The sequence below is a fragment of the Acanthaster planci genome, linkage group LG08 (genome assembly GCF_054643075.1).
Source record: "Acanthaster planci isolate LZ-2023a linkage group LG08, COTS_SCS, whole genome shotgun sequence".
Lineage (NCBI taxonomy): Eukaryota > Metazoa > Echinodermata > Asteroidea > Valvatida > Acanthasteridae > Acanthaster > Acanthaster planci.
Window position 1 is genome coordinate 9,921,248 of NC_141784.1, and position 24,514 is coordinate 9,945,761.

General features: G+C 42.9%; 2 protein-coding genes across 4 annotated transcripts; one reads left to right on the forward strand and one right to left on the reverse strand.

The window, feature by feature from the left end:
• Window positions 1-1,055: 1,055 nt before the first annotated feature.
• On the forward strand, window positions 1,056-7,432 carry LOC110979431 (protein canopy homolog 2-like). Of its 3 annotated transcripts, none has more exons than XM_022235209.2 (6): window positions 1,056-1,153; window positions 1,930-2,066; window positions 2,956-3,068; window positions 3,918-4,118; window positions 5,384-5,480; window positions 5,630-7,432. In XM_022235209.2, the coding sequence occupies exons 2-6, from the start codon at window positions 1,970-1,972 to the stop codon at window positions 5,689-5,691; spliced, it is 570 nt and encodes a 189-aa protein (XP_022090901.2). In that variant the 5' UTR covers window positions 1,056-1,153; window positions 1,930-1,969; the 3' UTR covers window positions 5,692-7,432. The 3 variants fall into 3 exon arrangements, with proteins under 3 accessions (XP_022090901.2, XP_022090902.2, XP_086996617.1); XM_022235210.2 differs by having other exon boundaries at window positions 1,068-1,208; XM_087140491.1 differs by lacking the exon at window positions 1,056-1,153 and adding an exon at window positions 1,231-1,351.
• A 2,214-nt stretch (window positions 7,433-9,646) lies between these two features.
• LOC110979320 (uncharacterized) lies at window positions 9,647-24,189 on the reverse strand. The gene is made up of 3 exons (XM_022235013.2): window positions 23,331-24,189; window positions 18,688-18,886; window positions 9,647-11,605 (listed from the first exon to the last, which is right to left on the reverse strand). The coding sequence occupies exons 1-3, from the start codon at window positions 23,836-23,838 to the stop codon at window positions 11,314-11,316; spliced, it is 999 nt and encodes a 332-aa protein (XP_022090705.2). The 5' UTR covers window positions 23,839-24,189; the 3' UTR covers window positions 9,647-11,313.
• Between the last annotated feature and the right edge of the window lie 325 nt (window positions 24,190-24,514).

Consider the following 24,514-nt stretch of genomic DNA (forward strand, 5'->3'; position numbering starts at 1 on the left):
ATAATCGCTGTTCCTTATAAGATGATATTTTATATTAAAAAGGACTAATGTTATTATTCAGATAAAAGGCTGCACCATTTGATATTTGACAATAAGGACAATAAAGGGTGTTGAAATCTAATGTGGTATTTTGTTGAATCATTTTTGGAGGACTCATGCTAAAATCTTGTAGATCATTTTGAGTAATAGGCATGGGTCAGGGTTTGAGAATGTTTGACAGAATCAGTCTTTAGATCAGCTAAAGCCACCTTAAAGAATCAGCTGATTTGAAGGAAAATAATTGTCGCTTCAAACCATTCGATTCGAGAGCCTCCGGGCTTATACTCGCCCGCCCTAACTCTGCTCGGAAAATGTCATACATAAGATTTGTGACTCATGAAACTGAAGTTGGATTGATTACGCATATATACGTGCAAATATTTAAGAAAAATGTACGGCCTTAACAGATTTCCTGTCAACAATAAGACACCCGCTCAATAGCGGACCAACAGCGATTAAGTAGAGCACTGATGTTCCACCACATTGCTAATGTGTTTTCAAGTGTCTTGTTGACGTCCTTACAGCGCTTGATTTTTAGCTACTACATTTTAATTAAGTAGTACGTATAAAGTAAGAATTAGTCGTTTACGCTGAAAAACCCTAAGTTGGAAATACCAGATCGAGCCATCTCCTCATATACGTTGTTTGGTTGGCTGGATGCACATTTAGCTCATTGCTTGTAGTGTAACGTATAATCAGAAACATCAAAAGTGGTTTGTTCATTTCAATTGACTAAAAGTCATGGAAATAAAACTTACTTTAAAGTTAATTCAGAACAGGAAAATTATACATTGAATACTTTGAATCCTTTATTTAGCCTTGTACGCATTCACCATGTAATTTTTGCTAAGATATTTATATTTTTCTAGACAGACTGATCTTCCTTCGATGCCAAAACTGTAAACTCTTGCGGACGACAAATGTTTTTGCTAAAGCGCCCTCAGCGATTAAGTAACAAAAGAGCGTCTGGTACCCATTCTATTCTTTTGGTGAGATCGTTCTATTACTGTTGTAGTGTCCTGACGAAAAACCTCAAAACATGAAAACGCCGGTGACGAAGGACACGTGTACTTAACTAAGTGGTGAAACTACTTTTCCCTACTAATAACAAAAGGTGTATATATTGTTTTATTCATTTGCCATTAATCAACACAGACAGAACGTTGGAGGTATTTGCTTTATCTTTTTTTATCGAGCTTTGGAATGACTCCTCCACGCTGGCAGTGGCAGGTCATCGATTTCGCTAGGCGCACCAAACATGCCAAATCCCGTACTGACTAAACAGCGTCACGGTGCATGCGTTAGCTTTAGTGTTAGTGTTTGCTCTGAAACTTTACTTCTCATTAAAAAAAATCTGTAACGCCACGATTAGCCGTTTTGGTGGGGGAAAAAATTGTACAATTGAACTAAGGACCGAGAATCAAACCTGTGATCCCAGTAGGCAGGTCAAGGCTTAGCCTCAGGACATACATGACATAGCTAGGGGATCAGGCTAGATGTTGATCACAGATAAAGTCTGTTTAAAAACTAAAGCATGCTAATATAGTAAACAGTTTAGGTGATGAGGAGTGTAGAGAAACAAGTGTCACGGTCATTGGTCCCGAGGTTACGCATTTTAACTAACATGACTTAAGGTCTAACTTGTAGAATTTTAAGTTCAGTGCACTGACAGTGGAAACAACAAGTAGTGTGATTTACATCAGTATTGTAGTCGAGTACTTTTTCCAAGTACCGAATGTGTAAATATGCAAAACAGTGCACATTTTCACGTGTGCCGTTGTGCGTTCCTGTTTCTGCGTACATTTCTAAAGATTCCAGAATGAGACAGTACAAAGCTTATCACCCAGTTAACAGTTTCTTCATCCAAATTATTTCGCCGATCTTATGCAGATGTAACGGTGTCCGAGTACACTGTTTACTGCCAAGAAGAATGGATCTCCAGGGTTTTACCATCAGTCTTCTCATCAGCTGTTTAATTGTACTCCAAGAAGTAGCAGCAAAGAGAGACCTTCATCTTTACTGTGGCGGTAAGTAAATGGCTTGGAGAAAACGGGAATAAATGTTGAAAACTATTTATGTCATATATGTATTTAAGACTGGTCCAACTGAGTGGATTGTAATAGACAACTTTTTAAAAATTGTAACAGTACTTACCAAAATTTATCCTTTCTAGGTTTTTTTGCAGGCTTACCTATGCATATGAAGCCAAACAAAATTAGTACCCTTCGTTTCCATTTCCACAGGCAAGACCATCTCACAACTAACAGTTTTTTTGTGAAGAGTAAAAAGGGGATACCCAAAGGCATCCTGCCCCAGTGTTAGGGTTGAATATGTATACTCAGCAGTGTATTCAGCTCATGAGTCTGGGGGTCGGGGGAGGTAGGGCACAATGGAATTGTTTTCCAACAGCAATTGTCCGACTTTTTTTCATTCATGAAAGAATCATAACTCCCCTCCTTCTGCACTCAAAAACCAAAGGTGGTCGCCCCATTTCTAAAAAAAACTTTCTATCTCATAAAGAACCAAAATTGCCAACATGTCGGGGGGGGGGACAACTCTGTCCCCCACTGGCAGTGGAAGAGGGGGAGAAACAGGGGGCCAGTGGCCTCCAACTTTTTCAACCGCGGGACTTGGCCCCCTACTTTTGGCAGGTCCAATAATAGGGTGGGGCTCAATGGATCTTTGATGGTCTCACAACCGACCCCCAGCTTTGAAAATCGTTTCACCACTGCTGCCCCCAACCCTAGTGGATACGTTTTTGTGTACACCTTTTTACCTCCCGACCTCACCCAAGTTGGACATTGTACGCACTCTGTGTTTAAACCTAATTCCAACTTGCACAGAATCATGCATTTGCTTGGAAGTGTCAGCAGAGTCTGAGCTTAATTTTTCTATCTTGGATTGTTATTTTTCCAGCATGCCGGGCTCTGGTCGATGAGATCCAGTATGCCATCAGCGAGGTAGACCCCCTCGAGACAATAGAAATGGGGTTCAGGATAGACCCCCAGGGGCGGCAGAAAGTCAAAAAGGTAGGCAAGGCAACTTTCTTGGGGGGGGAGTTGACCCCAAATACAAAATCTCTTAGATACGTGCACCCATTTTGACTGTATTTTGTTCTTCCTTTTGCTTTGTGTTTAAGAATGAACATTTTTTATCGACATTATATTTGTACGTAAATAACCCTCAAATTTTTGTTAGAAATCACTGGTCGAAGCTTTTGACAAAGTGTATGTGATATCTGTAGGTAGATGCGATATAATTTTCATATGCTTGGGGGAGGGGGTGAATTTGGGTGAAAGGGACAGTCACGGTCAGTTTTGGTAAATCCTGTGTGCAGAGTAAAGTGACTAAATGAGTGCACATGATCTTGGTTCCTAATGGTTAGTAGATGCCGCCCATATACCAAACAAGCTGAAGCCATGGACTGGAGACCTGACCTTATTAATTACATGTGAGCATGAGGACAGTAAGACTGGAGACCCAACCTTGCTAATCATGTATGATTGTGAAGACAGCAAGATTGAAGACCAGACTTCACAAATCAGTTGTGAGTATGAGGACAGGCAAGACTGGAGACCTGACCTCAGTGCTCACATGTGACCCACATGTGATTATTGCCGTCAGGACTCCGGTCTTATTGTCTTCATACTCACATGATGCATGAGGACAGTAAGTCTGGAGACCTGACCTTACTACATGTAATCACTTATGAGTGTGAGGACAGGCAAGACTAGAGACCTGAACTCACTAATCATACAATACGGACATGAATGTGAGGACGGCAAGACTTGAACTGTGATTCAGTATTTAGAAGATCTTGAGAAAAAAAGGAAGATAGTGGAACGATCTTTCTTGACAGTTCTTGTTCCCCCCTCCAGATTCCGTATGCAGGCTCGGAGGTGCATCTAATGGAGTTGCTGGATGACGTCTGCAGCAAGATGAGGGACTATGCTGAGAGCAAAGACCCAGAGACCAACGTCAAGAAGTACGTGCGCTTCAACGCCAGGAAAGAAGGGGATCCTGTAGAATTGAAGAACGTCTCCATCAACCCAGACATCAGCAAGTCATTAGAAGTAGCTGTGAGTTGTCCTTACTTTTGAAGTCGGTTGCCTTTTTACAATTTATGCTGTTCTGCACTCCCTCTTCTGCCCCCAAATGCAAATGAGAAGGAAATTTTTGAATGATACAGAAGTTACCTCAGTTGTCATAAATTTGAATTTGAGATTTTATGATTTACATTTGAGTTATGAACGAGCTTGATAAAATGCTTTTCTTTTCAACCACTTGCTGCCGGGTGCTTTTAAAAATGCACTGCACACATACGGGCCATTTTCAAGATTTTCAGTTTTCAAAATTCTTCAAAAATTCAACATTTCATGTAGTAAATGTTTACACCCACACGTTTGGTGGCTACTCTAAGCTGACAGGCAACCTCCATTGACTCCTGAGTATTCCAGCCCGGCCTGCTGCCCTGTAAAGAGAGCCCAGAATTATGAGGTGTTGCGTAATTTCCTTTGCCCCTGGTGAATGCGAGTGGCGTCTTTTCAAACGCGGCTGGATTAGCATGCAGCAGTGCTGTGTCGCTCATCAATGGGGCCCTGGAGCACTTTTGTCCGCAGTGCTAATCCACCGGTGCGCTACGCCCAAAGCAGTGGTACACTGTTTAAAAATAGTGACGGATTACCTTCGAAAAATGCAAGCCGAGAAATGATGGCAATTCCCAGCAGCACGTCTTTTGTTCCGAGTACGGTCTTGTGTTACATGGAACAGCTCTTTTGTCCGATTTCGGGCAGCCCGGCTCTGTGTACAAACCCATGGTACTCGAAACGGGGCTCCCCAGCAGCAAGTGGTTAATGTTTGATTGAAAATATGAAAGGATTGCCGTGGTTAATGAACTGTATGCTATGTATGTCACGCACTGAAATGTGTATATGTGATTTGCCAGAATGTCTCAATGACAGCTCTGCCTCAAATCAGTTCACTGAGATTCAGTCACACACTCAAAGAATGTGGAACCCTTGAGACTTCTGAGGACAAATCCAGCAAGCAGTTACTGAAAGGATGCCACACTAGTGTGCAGGCTGTACATTTTGGTCTGTGCCCCTTTCATCCAGTAGACCAATCCAGTAACAAGTATGAAAACCCATTGCTGTGGTGGTGGGACCGTGGTGCCACACGTGCCTTACATTCAAATTTGAAACTTTGAATTCCTCTTTGACCAAGAGGGTTTTGGCAGCATGCCACAGTGCAGGTATGGTTACATGAAGTTGCTGGACATTCCACAGAATTTGCCCCCTGTTCAGAGTGTAGTCCAAGTTTTCTTTTTCCGTTTATTTTGCCACAGTGCCGTAACATAGTGGAGGAATATGAGGAAGAAATCGTTCGAGCCTTTACAGCCAAAGAACCTAATACAAAGACACGAATATGCAATGAGATTGCAGGTAAGTGGGAATTTTGCATCGCTCAAAACAAATTACCCTCCTGAATTGACCCCACAGTTGAAATCACAACCAGAAAAGCCTAAGAACATCCGGAACCATGGGATTTTTGTCACGTCACATTGCAAGAATTTCCTCTTTTTCTTCGGCAGAGGTTTGCTCAGGACCAGCAGAAGACAATCTGACAGTCACATCTGAGAAGACAGAGCTTTGATGATGACCAACAGCACCTCACATCTTATCCAGTATGGTCTATTTATCAAAGTACTTTATGCTTAAATGTTTAACAGATTGTCACCATTATCATGAAGGGATGGGTACGTCGAATTTGAGAAAACAGGTGTCCAAGATAATCACAAGAGTAGTTTCTCCGATTTTGAAGCTGTAAAAACTTTTACAACTTTATGCAGTAAGGAAATCTTCACACAGGTTTTTGAAAGGTTAACTTTTATGTGAACCTAGCATCTAGAACGAACACAATGGTTAATGAGTCGATATTAGTAAAGATGCCTGTCCCTTCGTAAAAATAAAAATGACCCTTCATGAAAATAAAAATTCACCTTTTCTGCATTTACCCCCCCCTCTGTTAAATGTGTTCTTCCATAGGGAAAGGGCACTCAAGTTAAAGCGTACGCTGTTGAGAATGTAACAAAGACGCCCATTCCTTCGTGAAAACAAAAATCACAGTTGACCTACTTCTATGCTCTTCCGTGCAGTGCAGTTAGTCCGTGCGTTCAAGGGCCAGGCATGTGTGCATCTCAACTTGAAATGCAAAATGCATTTATCAAGATGCCTGCTCCTGGCATCGTTAATGTCATTTTGAAGTTAAGGACGTTTTGCTTACAGAAGCATGTCAAGATGGTCCATTAGGACATTTCAAAGCAAACAGTGAAAAAAAATTGAAATTGAAAAAAATTGTCATTTTTTGTACGCATATCCTTTGTGAAATTTAGATGGAGGAAGTTGTGGATCTGATTTTCAAACTCAAATCAAATTGTGTTACCAAGTGCAAGATAAAAAGCAAAGGATTTGCTGAGGAGAAGCAGAATATCACTTAAAAAGTAGTGTTAACATGTATTTCTATTGACTAGTACTATGCTAAATATCGCTTACCACATAAAACTTGTTGAGCCTTGTTTTCTGCTTAGCATGTTTCTGTGAAACTTGAGTCACGATTTACAGATTCCTCAGCATATAACTCTCTCCTTGCACGGTTTTGGGTCACACTTGCATCTCATTTTACATCTTTGGTCTCATACACCGTTTTCCTTTCATTTTTACATTTTGTACAAAGGTGTGTTGTCAAACATGTGGACTGGCATAATTCGGTCGCTAGTACACATCGATGACCAGAAGAGGGTCCTACTTGGGACCCCTTCTGGCTACTCATAGTTCCTCGGGGCACAGGCGTGCACTAGTGACCTCAATGCCAGTCCATATGTGTATAATATGTCCTGTTTGGAGCAGGATTTTTTTTTACCTATCTGATGTTTGATGAATAAGTTTAAACTTCAAAGATCCGCATCCTACAAAAGGTGAATTGATTAAAACATTTGAGATGTTTTATTTATATAAGGTCGAGTAAATATCATCTTCCTTCAAAAAGTGTCTTTTGGAAGGTATGAGTTGAAACATCGGAAGCCTTGTATAGCTGTTTCCAAGGCGCAAAGTTTGGTTATATTGTTTTCATTCAAGTGAGTGATTTTTGTCGAGTATATTTACAGCCCATGCTTACACTCAAACGTGTTAGTGATCTGAACGGAAGGGTAGAGAAAGTTTGAGAAAAAAATGACGTATTTGCCCTTTGGATAAATTGTTCAAGGACTGATGATTTTGTTGACCAAAATAATTGTGTTGCGAATGCATTCAGTTTGGAAAGATCGTGTAAAAAATCGTGTAAAACTCAAATGTTAAAGATCCATTCAGTTTCCATCCAAATAAATTTAGATTGTCAAGCTGTCTGTGTTGATCCATTATTAACTCTGTCCAGCATTTTTATGGGCTTGTGTACTCATCTTTTAGAAATTGTGTCAAAAGAGGGCGCTGGTCAAAGCGGCAAATAATTCCGTGATGGACTGATCGCAGGCACTGAAACGGACAAAGGCTGCGTTTGAATCACTTGGCTGCAGCTTGAAACTATGACTCGAGGGGAATCGGCCACAGTCACTCTCATAGACGCGTGTGTTATTTCTAGCCGCAGCCAAATTATTCGGACTCGGCCTGAGCTCATGTCCGAATTGGTATGGCTGAAATTGCTACGTCATAGACTCCTTTCCCTAGACATGTATGATAATTCAGACCGCAGCCGCTTGATCGCACACGGCTCGTGCGTGCTGCAAAGAGATCCGTTGCCCAACCTGCGCCGACGCTCCAGTTTACTGAGTCGAAAGTAGATTGAATATCAAGAGACGGAACCTGTCCTCATTTTGCGATCGTGATTGGTATTGAATTGTAACAAATACCCGTAGTTGACCGGAGAGCGGTAATTAACAAATACACCCGTTCGCTCCAAAGGGGGTTTGGTCTTCATTGAACTCCCCTTTCTCTAACACATGCGGACCCGCCTCCTGAGTCCTGCGGGAAAATTCAGACAACCGACCGCGGGCTTTTTGTGTAATTTCACCAGGATCCAGTTCCATCTTCTTGTCTCAATCGTGGAGGCAGGAAGAAAACTTGGGCCACGGATACGGGCAAGTCGACCCAGAGACCAATTTGTTGTGGTCTTTTTTTTGGGGGGGGGTGTTCTATCCGTGCATAATGCTTTAGGTTTCCGGATCTAAACCAAGCTGATTGAGCGTAGTTTCAGCGAGCCGGTCGGTACCTGGAGGAAATGGCTTTTGACGCGCTGTCGGCAAAGTTGCGGGGCAGTATCGGGTGTGCATCCAGTGAGTAAGAGGGATCTCTCGTTACGCATTTTATCCCCTTGTCCCCTGCGGAGTGACCCTAATAAGCGGTCAGTCTATTACCATACTCAATCTTGACCATACCAGTGCCCGGTCTCGTACCCTCGTGCATTGGTCCTATACTTAAGGGCTTTTTGCTGGCCCCAGATTTCAGTGCGTATTAGGGGCGGATCTTGCATTCGAGGAAGGAGGATATACAGTGAAAGTATTCCCCTGCCACAGTGCTCCTGGGGCATGCCCGGGAAAGTTTCTTTAATTTGTGATGCTCTCTCACATTCTGAAGCAATTTCGGGAATTTGAGTCACGTTTTTCCACATTTATTATTTTTGCCTCATTACTCGTGTATGACATTATGACATTTATCAAGGACGGGTCCTGAACATAATTTTCGGGGTTGAGGCTACATTTGGAGGATTTTTACACGCTTTTTGCAGGAAGGGAAATAAATAGACTTTTCCTCCCCGGAAAAGAATTGGCTCCAGTTGCCCCGCCCTCATCCGGCCTTGAAATTTATCAGCGACCGAAGGGGAGGGAGTGTTTCAACCCCCTCCCCCAAAGATCTTTTACTGACGTGATCTTTCTGCTGTACTAACAGTATTGACTCGGAGTCAGGGCCCAGTGTCGTAGAGCTGCAAAGCACATCGTACCAAGGTAAAAATGAAATATTTGCTCAGCAAAAACACATAACCACTGATTTGGCCTTGGCATATTAATTGGCTCAGTTAACCAAATTTCCCACATAATATAGCTCGATGAAATTCGGCCGATTACAACATTTGTATGCTAAATGTACGGTACAAACTCTTTAGTTATGAGTTGTAAGCCAAGACGCTTTGCTAACCTATAGGCCTACCCTTTGGGGAGGTTCTTCGCTTACGGCGAGCAGAACTGTAAAATTTTGCCCAGGTATTGGCAGTCGTCCTTAAAACTCATTTAGCCACTACGGCTATTTTCTCTGTTACCATCTTGCGATATGTTCCATCCCCATCATTTTCGTCCACCAGGTCTGATTTTTGTATAGTCATTGACAACTGGTCACCAAGAATCTAAAAAAAATTAAACAACGATGTCGTTGGCATTGTCAATAGTAATCACAACTATTACACGGACAAGGAGGGTTCTTCGTCAGACACTAAATATTCCTCAGTACTAATTCTGGCAATCTTTCCCAGTTGAACGCAATACCCCGTGGTATCGGTCGCCCATTCCTCTGTTCCTTTCTCGTCCTTAAAAGAACCAAAGAACCAAATCCGAAAACTCGCCAGGTACCAGATACCATCCATAAATATGGCTTTTAATCGGATTTCTATTTACAAACAATTATTTACACGTTGATGAACGTCTTTTTTTCTAAACATAAATGACAAGAAATACTTTAAAGCTTTAAAATGAATAGGCTGCGTAGTTTGTATAAAGTGCGTTTCTTCATAAATTGAGTTTACTAGGCTCACCATGAACTTGTTTAGGAGATAGCGTAAGTGATATTAATGAGATTTGATCCAATCATAAACGTGTGTTACAAAGAACATTTTTAATAGCGGGCCCCACCCCGCCCATAGCTTGTATTTCTTTCTCCCATCTCCGAACTGGTTATTCAGTGATTTTAAGGACAGACATTTTCTCTTAAAATATACCTCGCTCGTGTTCACCTTCATTAATTGTGGTCCGCCCTCGATATCCTTTCTAAATGCTGGATCCCCTTTTTGTTGTAAATACTACATCCGCCACTGATTTTGTACGAAATGTCTCTTGGCCAATTTGTCGTAGTGGTTATCGAAGAAGTCCAAGGTTCGAAGCAAATTACACCATGCATATTTAACTCATATTTCCAGTCCCTTTTCTCCATAGGCCTATATCATTCTCATCAATGTATCTTCAGAGTCTGCAATTTTTTCCTGTCATCTCCAGATCTAGAACAAGGTGATGCCATACAGAATCTGACGGAATCGAGACGATTTGGTAAACCACAACTTCGATTTCTACCATCGAATTAGTGGCTACATCACACGGGACGAGTTGTAGTGTGGAGTTGGGGATGGATCCGCAAAACAACTTGTTTTTAATGGTCATCCCTTTTCTTGTCGTCGCTGGTTTTTTTATATTGGAGAGACGAAAATCGGTGTTTTCCTTTAAGTTCTGTTACTGAAGTATCTCTCGGCCTTGGCCGTACGTTACCGTCGTTGCTACCGCAACACACGCCCATTCTATGAGTGAGATAAAATTTATGCGTTTAATGCCAAGCCCAGTGGCGAATCAAGCGGGGGGGGGTTCTCCCGGAGACATTTGCCATTGGACTTTTTATGAATTGAAAGTAGCAAAACATTAAGAATGGCATGACCGTCTGGTTGAAGATTCTTTCAGAAGGAAAAACAAATTGGACGGTCGTTTTCAGGAAAAAACTACAATTTGTATCCCCCCGGGCCTCTGACCTAAAACCTGGTACGCCACTGAGCAAGCGTTACACACGAGCGTAATACATCTCATTTCACCGAATTACATCTCATTTGGGTGAATTTGCTTGTAACATTTGAATAAAATCTGGTACACTGAGTTATTTAAATTCACGTGAACATAACAATTTGAATTCTCCATACAAAAGATATATATTACTAGGCCTATACCTCGTGTTTCGGGTCAAACTGTAACTTATTTTACATGAGAGACGCCTTGCACCTATACACTGTTTTCAATGGATAAGAAAGGCACAAAGGAACCAGTCCATTCCAGAGATGGTGGTCGCTGCTCAACAGCTTGCCCCGAATCACGAGTTATAGCAATAGTGTCTTTAGTCTGGGGAGTTTAAATTTTTATGTTTATGTGCAATAAGATACCATAGCGTACCAGATTTTATTCAAATTTAACTGGCAACCGGTCATCCTCGTTTCCCTATACATGTACATCCGTCACCCCGTTCCTTATCGCACTTTTCAGCTTCAGTGAGTTTGACTCATCGCACCGCGGTGAAAGCCAGCGGTCCCGCCTGCCAAGGAGGACTGCCGCTGCGACGCTGCGGCCGCGGCCGCCGCTGCCGACGCGTCTTTGCCGAAGCTCGGCGGGGGCAGTCCGCCCGCCAGCCCCGGCGGTGGGTAAGGTGCGTAGGCCGCTGCTGTCGCCGCGGTGTAGGGTCCGAGTGGGCTGTACCAGGGTGTCAAGAAGGGGGCTGTCCACAGACCCTGCCGCTGGGCTATCTTCAAGCGGGCCATCATCTGTTTCTTCCATTTCGTTCTGTATAAAATTCAAGAGGACAAAACGTCAAACATAATACCGGTACAACGCAATGTAAACAATTTCTAAACTGCAATGTTATAATAATTCCACTTTCCGCTCCTTAAATACTCCACGAAGCCTCCACAACTTCACTGTATTCTCATCTTTGAACTTGGGAGGACCAATTGCTTTTACACGGCTTTTGCCGAGAGTTCCTGTATATAGTAACAACTTTTTCAATGAAAGCCAGTTCGGTTTGAAACCATACAATCCCTACTGCCATCGTTTTCATTCATCGTGTCCGGCTTTCACCTTATCGGTCAACCAACTGTCATATTACAACCTAATCACCGCATCCCGTGCCAAATTAGTGGTACTAAAATCTTCGTATATCTCCAAACACCAAAAATCAATTCGAATAACGATATTCGCTTGCAGAAAAAAAAAACGGCATCTCGCCAACAAACTAAAGCAAGAAACAAGTAGAAAATGGCGGGTGCTGAATTTCGTAGCCATGGCAGCCGTCCATCACGGCAATCCGTTATGGATTTGTTCAATCAACCGTAATTAACCCCAATGGCAAGCTACTTAAAAGCCGATATTGTTACCGGTAATAACGATGATTCCCCCCCGCTGGCCTATCAGCCAAGAATCGATATTTCATCCCGGTCCACGACGCCGGTAATTACCCTGGCGCATTGTACGTCACTGCGTTTGACTGCACCGGGACAAACTTAGTGTTCTTACCAGGTCTGTATGAAACTGCACCGCACCCTATGGCTTTCTCTCATCTTAGACACGCCCACTATACTAATTATTCACATTCTGTTTTATAGCAATCCTCTCAATCGGATATTTTAAAACGTAGCAGAACTTTAAATGAAATGATTTTACCTTCAAAACATACAAAGGAAAAGCTTGAGGTCACTTTACGCTCATGAGAAAGCAAAACAGGTTAGCGGAATTACATGTATTTTTTAATGAAACAACTGTATAGCTAAAAAAAAAAGGAACCAAAACCAAGAAACATTTGTTGTTCTTTCGAGAACGTTCGTTAGTTGAAGCGTATTCAAATTGAAATTGCCTCAGTACACTTTAAATATAATTGAATTTATTTTGAGCTGAGAAATTGGATTGCGTAGCTCTTGAGCAAAGAGATATAGAATTCATTTTCCTCTCAGCACGGTTCTATATGAACAAGTTACCCGATACCTCCTGTCCAGGAATGGTGGTTGTCGGTAACTGTCACAACACGGTGTCTTTTACACCGCGAATCAAGACAGCACCCGTGTATCGTCTGATCTCATCAAATGGTGTCGAGTTTTCTTCCCTCGGTTACCGTATCTCCATTTTGAGCCTGGACTATTAATGGGAAACATATAGCTGTTGCCTCTACATCAGAGGAGGACAGGCCGAGAGAGACGGGGGGGTACGTCATTCGACCAAGATTTGCCGAAGAAGAGGACTCTACACGGCCAAGAAAATCATTTCGCCGCAGTGATCGAATCTGGTACCCGGGGCAAGTCAAGAGCGGTGTATAAATAACGCTTATCCACCTTTAGATGGCTCTTGAGGACTGACTGAGCCCCGTAAACATGGCATCTTAACCAAGCCCCTTGAGCTACACTGAAAGCCGATACCTTCGTGCAACGACCCGGCTCAGGTCGACGCAGACTTACTGGCTCCAAGGACACCGGAGAATCGGAACCCCCAGTTAACCAATTTTTGTCTTAACCCCCCCCCCTTCTGCTAACGAAGCGCCCACACGCTCTCCCCGTGCAATAAAGAAAACAACCTCTGCGGAGGTTTTTTGTTTCATCTCCCCGCATAATAGGAAGGAAAAAAGACAGAAACTTTTACCAGTGATGAAAGCAAGCAAGTTAGCGCAAGGGGGTGGGAGGAGGCATACAAGCGTGCGCGGAGCAAGACCGCCAGGGGCGGCGTGTTGGCTTGCAGCCCGCCGGGGCCGCGCCGGGCCCCCGATCCGCACGGCCGGTGTTTTCTTTAATTGCTCCGAATTCTAATTACGGCAGAATAAAAGAGCTGGCCATGGCTGTTTCAGCGAGCACGCGTGGCTCGCTGAAAAGGACAGGGATGTAATGGCTCACCTGCCGGTACCAAGACTGGTGAAATGGAGACGAAGTGGAGAAATCGGAACAAAAATTAGATCAGTTTCGCAAGTTTCACACCACGGCACGTGGCGACAATATACAAACGTCTTCGTCGGCAGGGTGGCTAAGTGCAGGACTGTCGAGTTAATTTTTAAAATTTAAAGTGTCCGGCGTTTTATCCTAGCAGAACCTTTCCGTAATCACGGGTCCTCTAAATTTGAAGACGTGTACAGTGCAGGTCAACCCAGTCAGTAACCATTTTCAAATAGTGTTGTGTTTATATTTCTTAATTAATTTTTAGAAGTGGGTCGGAGACGCCCCTCACCAGATAGGAATGACGGGTTAAATATACAAAGCTTTTCTCTCGTGAAAAAGTGAAAAAAATCCTTCACGATTTCTTAGATTTTGAAAAAAAATACCGCATGGTGCAGGATATCCACACGTGCATCCCTCCAGTCCGTCTAAACGTGCCTGTAATTCTTAACCTGGGCAAGTTTTTACCACTGTATTAGTTCCCGACTATTGGTACTTTTAGTTCTCATTGTAGATACAAATGTAGACAGATGATAAGAAAACTGGAATGAAAGTGTTGTAATCTATGCACTGCGCCGTTTGTCACTGGTCGTGCATGTACTTTGTTGCATGCTTGTACAAATCGTAGGAAAACAAACCACACTCGAAAAGTCACTTTATTCCATCAAAAGTTCAGAGGATTAACTTTGAATTGATTACGTACTGATTTGATGTCGAGTGTGTGCACAAGTATGAGCAACAGCTTGTATCTTTCCCCACGGGTGGTCTTTGCACCAGTCTTTACACTTCGTCGTCAGTGGACTCTTTTCAAGAAGACTTAACACACACCAGCAAACCGCCTGTAATTCACACAGATCGCCTGGGCTGCCACCGACAGCGGCGCTAATTAGGGACAAGCTGGCCAGCCGACAACGCCGGATCTCCCTGCAGCCGATTTCTGGCCGTGCGAGGTATCGCTCGCGGCGGGACCTACCCGCGCTCCGGCCCCTTGCACGATTGCCCGGCCATTGATTGTCGTCTCCGGCGGGTTAAACGCTCAATTGACAATCCGCCGCGTGCAAGGCTTCGTGTAACACGTGCGCCAACCCAAAAAAACACGGCACAATTCCTCGGCTGTGGAGAAACATTAACACCAACAGGCCTCGATGTTTTCAATTTGGAACGGTGCGGCTCGATCCAGATCTCTCGCAGCGGCGAGCTGAGAGATTTTTCTCCCCCTTGAGGAAATCAATACTCCCCTCACCATGTTCCGTGTAATAGTCCCTCGCGCCGTTTCCATTAAAGATTATCGTTCGGCTGATGGAATTTGTTTTAGTGTAAACGACATAATTAATAAGCCATTTCCTGATATCATTGGGCCATTGATTTGAGGGGACGGGGGGAGAGTTCTGGTGGAGGCGAGTGGCGCGCTTTTATACCCCCCCTTATCCCAAATAGCTGCGAGTGGTGTTCACTCATTAGTCGGCCGGGGTAGTTTAGGAAGGCTTGATGATTTGCGTACGCAATCGATTTAACAGTTTGGCCACGAGAGTCAATACGATCCCCGCTGAAACCGGGCAGCGTGCGGTGCGTGCCGAGATTGGGAGAGATTTTTAATGGAACACGCAGCTATTTCAGCTGACGGGGGACCGTGTCGCCGCACCATCGATCGCCTAAGCTCAGCGAGCCGCAGACTCGGCGAGCTGAAGAGACTCTCGACAAAATATCAGGACAGGATACAAAAGCGAAGTGTCACACCCGCAGTGTCTACAAAACACGATATTTTTACCGCTCAAAAGAAAATTTGATTTATGGTAAACATTTGATAATAGTAATTAAAGTTGAAGACGTGAACCTAAAAAACTCGTAACCCCTTCCTAAATGGTGTCTATGTGGCAGTCTGATCAAGAGACTAATGTTCTCTACGTAGTCCATGCCCATTAGTAAGCTTGACGTAAACGCATTAATGCACACAGGTCTCCAAACTTTTAAAGTCAGCGTCCTTAACAAACAGCTATAGACATTCCGTGTCCATATCAATGTACTGGCTACGGCCAGGAGCGGCACACACCCCAATGGGAAGTGGCTGCAGCCATAGGCGTATCTGTTTCCAACCTCAGTCATAGCATTCGGACACGACTCAAGCCCACAAAAGCTGCCTTTATATTCAGTGCAGCGGTGCGCATGAACACTTATCGGAAATGTTATTTAATACCATCCCTTTGTAATATTTCTGTACCCGTCCATCAAACTGTCACATGACCAAAAGTCAATAGGTCATGTGATAGCCAGCCAACATCAGTAACGTCATCAGTCTGACAAAGACTCAGAGTTTGTCGTGTCAAAAGCTCTCGTAAATAAACCTTGTCTATAGTTGTGAAAATTGGTTCTAATCTTATTCTTGCATGTTGTGAACTGTAATGAGCAAACAGGTAGCATCCAGGTATATTCTCGCAGAAATCTCCCCTTCAGGTCAAAATTGCACACTATTGTCTGACGACGAGAATGTACACCCATTGAAATCCTTTTCATTTAATATCACATTGTTATTGAGCCTGTTATCTAACAAATTTACCCAAATAATACCAATGCATTAAGAGTTTTGATTTCGCTAGATTAAAAGTGGAATTGCCGCCTTCCAACTTCTATCACGAATTTTAAAAACGTCCTGTAGTGTATGGGTTTTGCGTGATCTTCACTTTGACCGTTGCTTTTCTCAATTGTTCTCAAAGCAGTTAACTCAACACATGAAACAAATCAGTGGAATGAAAGCTGCAGTAAATTTTATATCCCTAAACCACCCAATAAAACTAAATTTAAAAAAAATGCAACCTACTTTTAACTCAACTACCTTGCCAGGAAGTTTTGTTATGCACGGAGGGGTTAAACGAAATCGCCATTCTTACGTCAAGAAATGGAATTCCCTTTGTGTGAAATTTGCCCACTCTTCGAGCCGTTCATAATACATGTACATGATTGCAAGCAAATCACAAACTGCCTGGATTCATTTCATCAAGGGCAGGCAATTTAATACAGTCTTGTACTATCAGACCCAAAAGCTAACGCCCAAATATCCCCCTTTTAACCTATAGAGATACACCCGCATCCATTTGGAGCGGGGTATCTTATTTTCAGAGAAGCACTCCGTATGCATGTCCCCAAAGACAAGTGTGACTATTGGCATAACCTCCATTTTCTCGCTACCGGTACAGACCCGGCCAATATCGCCCTCAATCTTGCCACGGAACGGGTTGACGGAACCAGATCAATACTAAAAACACGGTTCCTCACAGTTTCGTGCTCGGACTTTAAATGGATGTAAGCAAGTTACATGTCCACCGACGAAAGCATATCCTGGTCTGGATTGAGGACATCGGGCTGTTCTAGTGTGATTAATGGCTGTGTGATGGGTTGTTGTCCTTCCCGAACCTCTCTATCTTTAACTTTATCCTTTTTGTTTAACTGTGTGTTAATATTTGATAGCACTCATCCAAAGTACAGCAGGAGTTTACATATCCCCGCGTAAAGGTTAATAAGTTGCATGCAATCAGGCCAACATATTAATGCACTGAACCATTCATTATTAATTTCAGCAGGAAGAATGCACAACGATAAAACCTGCAATTAGATACATCACAACACAAGTTTTAAAAAGTCAATACCAAATTTTCTTAGAAGGACCAAATGTTGTTTTAGGGGCTAGAATAAACTCATTACATCAACATGCACCATGCTCGTGGGGGATTCTTGAAAAATTAACTTAATTACGGCTACTATCTACCTATTTGCCAGTTAATCTGCCAATCACTCTCATGTCTCTTTCTCTGACTGTAGCCCATCGGCGAATATTATTTTTTAAGACGTCGCCTGGCAGAGAAAAACAGAACCGTTTGTGCCACGCACGGCATACGACAGAACTGAGTACAGAATGTGCATAGACTTTACGGTCTTTCTATAACACCTCGGATACTTTGAGCCATTATTGGCTTCGTTCCCGTTCCGAATTTGCTTGATTTGAAGTCCCTGCAGGGAGATTTCAACTGAACATCGAAGTACGTAGTATCAAGAAAGAGATGGGAGCTTTTTCAAGTCTTCGTCTGACAACATGATATTTATACATGGTTCAGTGGCGTACATTTGTGCCGCAAATTGAGGGGATGGGGAAAGGTGAGGGGATGACTTACCCGTCCATGAAAATTTGAAAATCGAGAGGAGGGGGGCTGACACCATATGACTCTATACAGAGGCCGGTGTTCATGCTACTGATGTAGACCCTACATCCGTAATATGTATTACATTCACATTTGTGGCTTTTTATCATTGTTTTCTCTTTTTTGAGCGATACTGAATACATTTTAGTCGTTGGCAAGTCCGAAAAATTCTTTGCAATCCGCTTTAATTTTTACTCTCCCGGAAAAGCACCACAAAAGGGGGGGGGGTGTGATTCAGTAGCCCCTCCTCAAAGAGTTGGGAATATAGGCCTACATGCGATATATATAAACCCCCCATCTCCCTGAGATTTACGCCCATGACATGGTCTGTGGGCCGGAACGACGAACAGGATGCGACGCAAAGTTTGGAGAGAAGCCCCTTGAGTGAGTTTTGCTCTTGCAGCGGGCGATTCTCTTTGTGTTTGACAGCCTACACCACATTATCACAGACTGGTTAAAGATAATCGGAGTGCTGAAGGACAATAACACTTGTGACACTGCAAAAAGTATTGTTCTAGTGATCATAATGTTGAATTTAGGCTACTGTTCGTGAGCATCACCAGGTGGCGCTGTTTCTCTGCGATTTCGCGCTGTTTTCTATGGGCGCTCATTTCGTGCCGTGCAGAGCTGTATTACTTGACTTTGTGGGTTGAAAGCATCAGATAGGCCGTGAAATTGTGTTCTCAAAATGATTACTTAGCTCCTAGTCAGTGTAAACAAACCCTGGCATTTCGTTTGGTTAGTCTGATTAAGAGGCTACACTGACCTTCTGTTCTGGAACCATGTCTTGATCTGTGTCTCAGTCAGGTTCAGTGCCATGGACAGCTCCAGCCGCTTGCTGACACTCAGGTATTTGTCGGCCTTAAACTCGTCCTCCAGCCGTTCCAGTTGCTTGGAGGAGTAGGCCTGCCGTGGTTTCCGGTCCACTCCAGGCTTTCTAGGCCGTCTACCCAGCGGTTTTGGTCCTGAAGGGAGGGAGGACATATCACCATATAAACAATTCTCCTGCTGTAGCGGACTGAAAATATTAACATGATGACGTCCACGGAACGGTTCTACCGTATTTGGTGTTTATAGGTATGCTATTCTGAAGCAAGTGATTAGCCTTTAAGTTGAATCTTCTTTGTGTCGATTCTGATTTTTTCCTTTACTCAAGGGGCACAGTTTTAAACTTCCGCAATCAGTTTGTTTCACATCTCCGAATAATTGTCACATTAAATTGCTGTTTCAGTGATACCGCAAAGATATTTTGGCTACGTAGATTCACCTGATAACCGCTGAGGTCTGAAATGCTTTGGGCACAGTCGTACTATTTGCCAAATCGGCAACCTGAAGACACAGTCCAGACAAATTGAATTACCGAGAAGCGGGTATTAATGGGGCGAGTTAAACGGGCAGTGCGTTGTATGTGATTAAGCGGCAGGTGTGTTGCCGGCCAAGGTGAAGTAAGAGGCCCGGCCGCACGAGAATCTAGATGAAGACGGTTGGAGGGGACGTTAGATTCCGAGAGATTCATTCTGTTCAGGTCTTTTTGGCGCAAGTTCATCTTTAAATGCTGCAGTTTGTATGAAGCTTTTTCAAAACTGCGCACCATGCAGGCCACGACTCAAAAAGAAAATGAGAAACTCCAGATAGAGCGACTGAAGGAAAATAACATTCACTGAACATTAAGAAACTAAAAGAACATCAATAAAAGGAAAATCTTTTTTAATGGTGAGACATGAAATATTGTTAGCTTTTTCAAGCAACTGGGTTTTTATTTTTATATTTTTACACTGTTCTTAGCTTTTCAAAACAGCTCAAACCTTTTAAAGCAGAAAATCTCAATAGGAATCTTTGAAGTATCTCAAAGCTTGCCTTGCTTTTTGACAAAAATTTCTCAGGGAAATATCAGGGTATTTATTGAGGCAGAAACCATTTCTTGAAGAATTGAAAGGCATCAATGTGTTAATTAAGGTATCTTTTTTACAACGCGGAAGTGATGCGCAACATACATGATTTCAACTCATTTAGTGTCTTGTCACGTCTTGTTATGCAAAATCTCTAAGAGTTCGTTGTAATCTTTCTTCAAGAGAGATTGGTTATCATTATGGGTTATTTGTTAATTTTATGATAATTTTTATGCGTATTGTTTTATTTTACTTAAACGCACTTAGGTTTTTCATCAGTCCATACTGACAAGAGTTTCCTTTCGAAGGACCAATAAATGAAGCCATTGAACTTTTTGACTTTGTTTTACATGCGCGAAGTTTAAACAGATTCTGTTATACAATATCAGCTCAACATTTCGAGTAGTTTCATTCGCTAAGATATTAAAATTTAGTTGCGATAAAACGTTTTAGTGAAGATAAAAGATATGCTTAATGGGAAGACGGAAACAAACGGTATTATTTTAAAAGATATCAAATCTCCAAAACTACCACAAGCCATTTGATGATGAGTCGCAGGACTTGGTGCGTCTTGATAAATAATTTCAGCCCATCAACAAAGGTAAAAGTGTCTGAATTAAGTGCACTTGCTCGTCAAATCGTTACCCCGATGTATCGCAGCAAAGTCCCTTTCGTTCATTGTCCCTTTTGTGTCAAGTTTTAAGACCTATCGATGTTCCCTCTGTTTGCTTGTTGCATGTTACGGTACCAAGGACATGTTATGGCCAACAAAATAGGGCTAAACAAACTGCTAGTCGATACTTAACTTATCGATACCCAACTTTACCAGCTCGGAGCAGCCTGCCCCCACACAACCGAACCATAAAACGCTATTTGGTAGGTTGATACAGGGAGAGATTGTTCACCAAACCAGACGACAATGAAGCCATATGAATAATTGACGAGGCAGACAAACTGTAGACGTCTAATGAGGCACTTAGTATCGACTCCCTTGAGGAATTCATGACACCACAACCATAGAAGCGACAATATTTATATCGTAAATTTAAACACCGTATCAAGGAATACTTCACGCCATTCACCTCAGTTATACTCTTATTAAACAACCAGAGAAGTGAGAAGAGTCCTCTTTTGGCAATAAGACAGCTTAGTTAAGTGAATAGCATGATTAAGACTGATAGTTTCGAGGGGATGTTTTGGGGGGAGCACTGCACTATTCCACCGGTAGTGGACTGAACAACACCGGAACGGGATAACACTCTGATGTTCGTATATCCTAGCGGTGTGTAGCGCTGGTACCCGGCTGTGTTATTCTTGTGACCGGTTATTATTATTAACAACTAACTGTGGCACAATCAATACCCATGGTGGTTTTGTTAATAGTCGGATCAGGCAGACAAAAGCCCTGCCCGGCTTAGCAGACACAACAGTGATCCAAAAGCTGTCAAAAAGACCCGAGTATTATGTACCAGCTAAAAAAGTTAAGGGGGGATGACCCGGCCCCTGCCGTCGCTGGGGTTCCAAAAGTGCCTTTTCTCGGCGTGAGGCACTCTGAGAGCGTCGCTCGATAACAATCAACACGGACAACAAAATAACCAAGTCTGCGGTAATGTGGGTCTCCGATCAATTCGTCCGGTGGCGCTAACGCACAGTATGAAAAGAAGATGGGTCATTTTTGCCACCCGAGTGGACAGAGAACAATTCCATCGGAGGCCGTCTGGATGGGTAAAAAGAAGCTCCATTATCTTGCTGGGCCAATGATAACCACTGTGCTTTATTTCAAATTATGCTGAAAGTTGCTAACATTAAATGTTCCAAATCCGTTTACAGATTTTCCCCGACGTTGAGACAGAACCGATGCTTTAGAGGTTTGACCATGGTTTGTCGGTTTGATTGACGCAATCTGGCGTTCCTTTTTACTGCAAACGATTCCTGTAAAATGTAGTTTGATTTTCAGAACACTTTATTGCTCGGTCATCATCAAAGGAACACCATGAATTCATCACCGAAACTTTGTGTCAACTACTTACATTGCATACAATTTGTTGTGTTTAAAGTTTACACATTTCAACGTTTCAAAAGTATGGGAATGTTGTCTAAACGTTTCTCAGATTAATCGTAAATTCCTCCCCTGAGTTAACATGACAATTCCTCAGTGGTATGAGTTACACCACTAAAGCTCCTACGACGCAGAATCATTTGACAGATGGGTGAGCTTCAGCTTTAAAAATGAAAACAAGTTTTTGAAGAAATTCTGTGTTAAAGGATTTAAGATACAAGACCGTAGGTATAATTGTTGTCTCCAAAAACCTGTACAGCTGCATAATTTTATAGTCTCTTTTCAGTCGCAAATGCCATAAGAAAGAAAGATGTGATAAACATTGAACCTTTATATTTTTTTCTTTACAACGCATTCTTGATCCATTTTTAGTGCGCAATACAACTTGAGTTGTCGAAGAAAATTGATTAAAAAGTGATTTGTAAAAGTATTAGGCGTTTAAGGATGTACAACGTAAGCCTTTAACAATCGATAAAAATGACTTTCCTTAATTCATATCCTCAAACAAAAATGTATACTTAATTAATGTGCTGCTGGGAATGGACCTACTGCTTAATTCTAATATTTTTTCTATTGTAAGCAGATCGCAATTGCAACACCCGCTCTGTTCAATTGATAACCATTTATAAACGCTGGCAAACTGATTTCATATGACCGATATCTTCCAAACAAACACGTGGATAGTAATTAAAACTGCTTTTTCGTGACTTTTAAAAATTAAAGAAATAAAACTTTTCAGTTAACAGGTTGGATTCTTTGCTTGGATGAACTGATGCTCAGCTTTGGCATCTATTCCGAAAAATTTAACGACAGGAAAGAGGACTGTCGTTAAGAGGTTTCAAAGAGAAAAAACGCAAACAACTCCAATGTAACGATCTTAATTACATACTTGTACTTAAATAATGGAAAGAGTGAAAATCAAGGTATGAACGTATGTTGGGACATCAATTAACAAGTGCACAGCAGGTGGAATTTCAAAACACTGAGGTAATTTTTACAATGATACATGCAAACCATTCTCAAACAAACACCTCCTGGAAGCGGTAAGTTTTCACAGCAGGTTGGTAGAAGGAAAATCACCTGCGAACATTTCAAAATAAACTTTGTCAGGGCCCAGTTTAATTGCAGGCTTGAAAAATCCAACGGATGTAAGAAAAAAGTAAAAAATTAACGCTCTATCCATTTTAATTTAAGGATGTTGTGACATGGAGCAACATGTGAGGCCTGAGGATGCGTTGTGAATTTTTTGTTCTTTTTTAGAGGAGATTAGCGATAGTTCCAACCATCATTTGGAGAATACAGCTTCTATTCCGCTGAGGCAACTTGAAATCTTACTACTTGATCACATAATCAGAAACGTACCGCAGAATACCTTGGATCAATTGCACTAGTGAATGCCAAGGCCTCAAAATCAATGTCCATGACTGCATTACATCGTGGTAGGAAGGTAAAACCACTTACCTGGTATATTTGGCCGGCCAAAGCCTGCTGCTTGACACCACGATGACCAGACGGGCATACCACCAGGAGACGCCCCGTAAGCGTACTGCAAGGCCGCAGCTGTTGGGCCGCTGCACCAGTGGCCTGGCGGGGGTAACCCCCCGCCCCCTGCTGCCCCAGTCACCACAGGAACCGCTGTCTCCCTCACCGCCGTCGGACGGACCAAGTGTGCCCCCGTGTCGACGGGGGATTTGGAGCGTCCCGTCACGAGGTCTGCAGTCCCTTCGGCCGGCCGGTCCTCCAGTTTGTGGTGGTTCCGGCTGTGGTGGGGCGGTGTGGCTTGTGCGGAGGAACCGAGAATCTCAGCAATGGAGAAGGAGGTCTTAACAGCGGGTGGCGGCGGGGGTAGGTCCCCGCTCCCGTTGCTCTCTCGCCCGCTGGTGTCCGGTGACGGTGTTGGGACAAGCAGCTCCAAATTGGCGTCTGTACTACAGAAACTGTCCTCTCCGTTCATCAAGCCAACTTCCATGACTTTATTCCTCAAAAGCAAATGGTTTCAACTTCTAGAAATGGGCCAAGTTATTGGAGTTCACGCATTTAAACTCTCGTTCAACTGTTATGATTTGTTCATACTCGTTGCTTCCGCCACGTATGTGGATAGCTCTAATGTAAGATCTGCTTTTCCCACGTCCTCAAATATTTTTCTCATTGAGTAACGTCAAGTAACAAAAGGTTAGAGTGTCCAACTAGCTTTCGTTAAATGCAATCCGTGTTTTTGATGTACAAGCATCGATGGGGTATTTAATTCTCATAACATTTTAGGTACGACTAAGCCCTCGTTAGGAAATGAATGGCGCATGAGAGCAGTCGAGCCAGGCCGGCGATCACCACACAAAGCGGCCGCCGATCGTGAGTGGCTCACTGGGCTTGAAAAAAATCGATCGCCCCGGTGCCCATTGGCTCAAGGAAACTTGGGCAGATCACGGACCTCGCACACGGTGTCCGAAGCAAGAGTGTTTATACACCAGCGATACATTTGACACCAAATTTCAAGTAACTGATCAAATCGCGATGGTGGTTTGCCATACCAAATGACAAAGTTTTGTCTGTTTTTTTTGGGGGGGGGCTGTTTTGACAGTTACCCTTTGTTTTGTACTTTATATTTCCTTATCCAGAATTTTGGGAGTGCGGAGTGCAAATCTCTT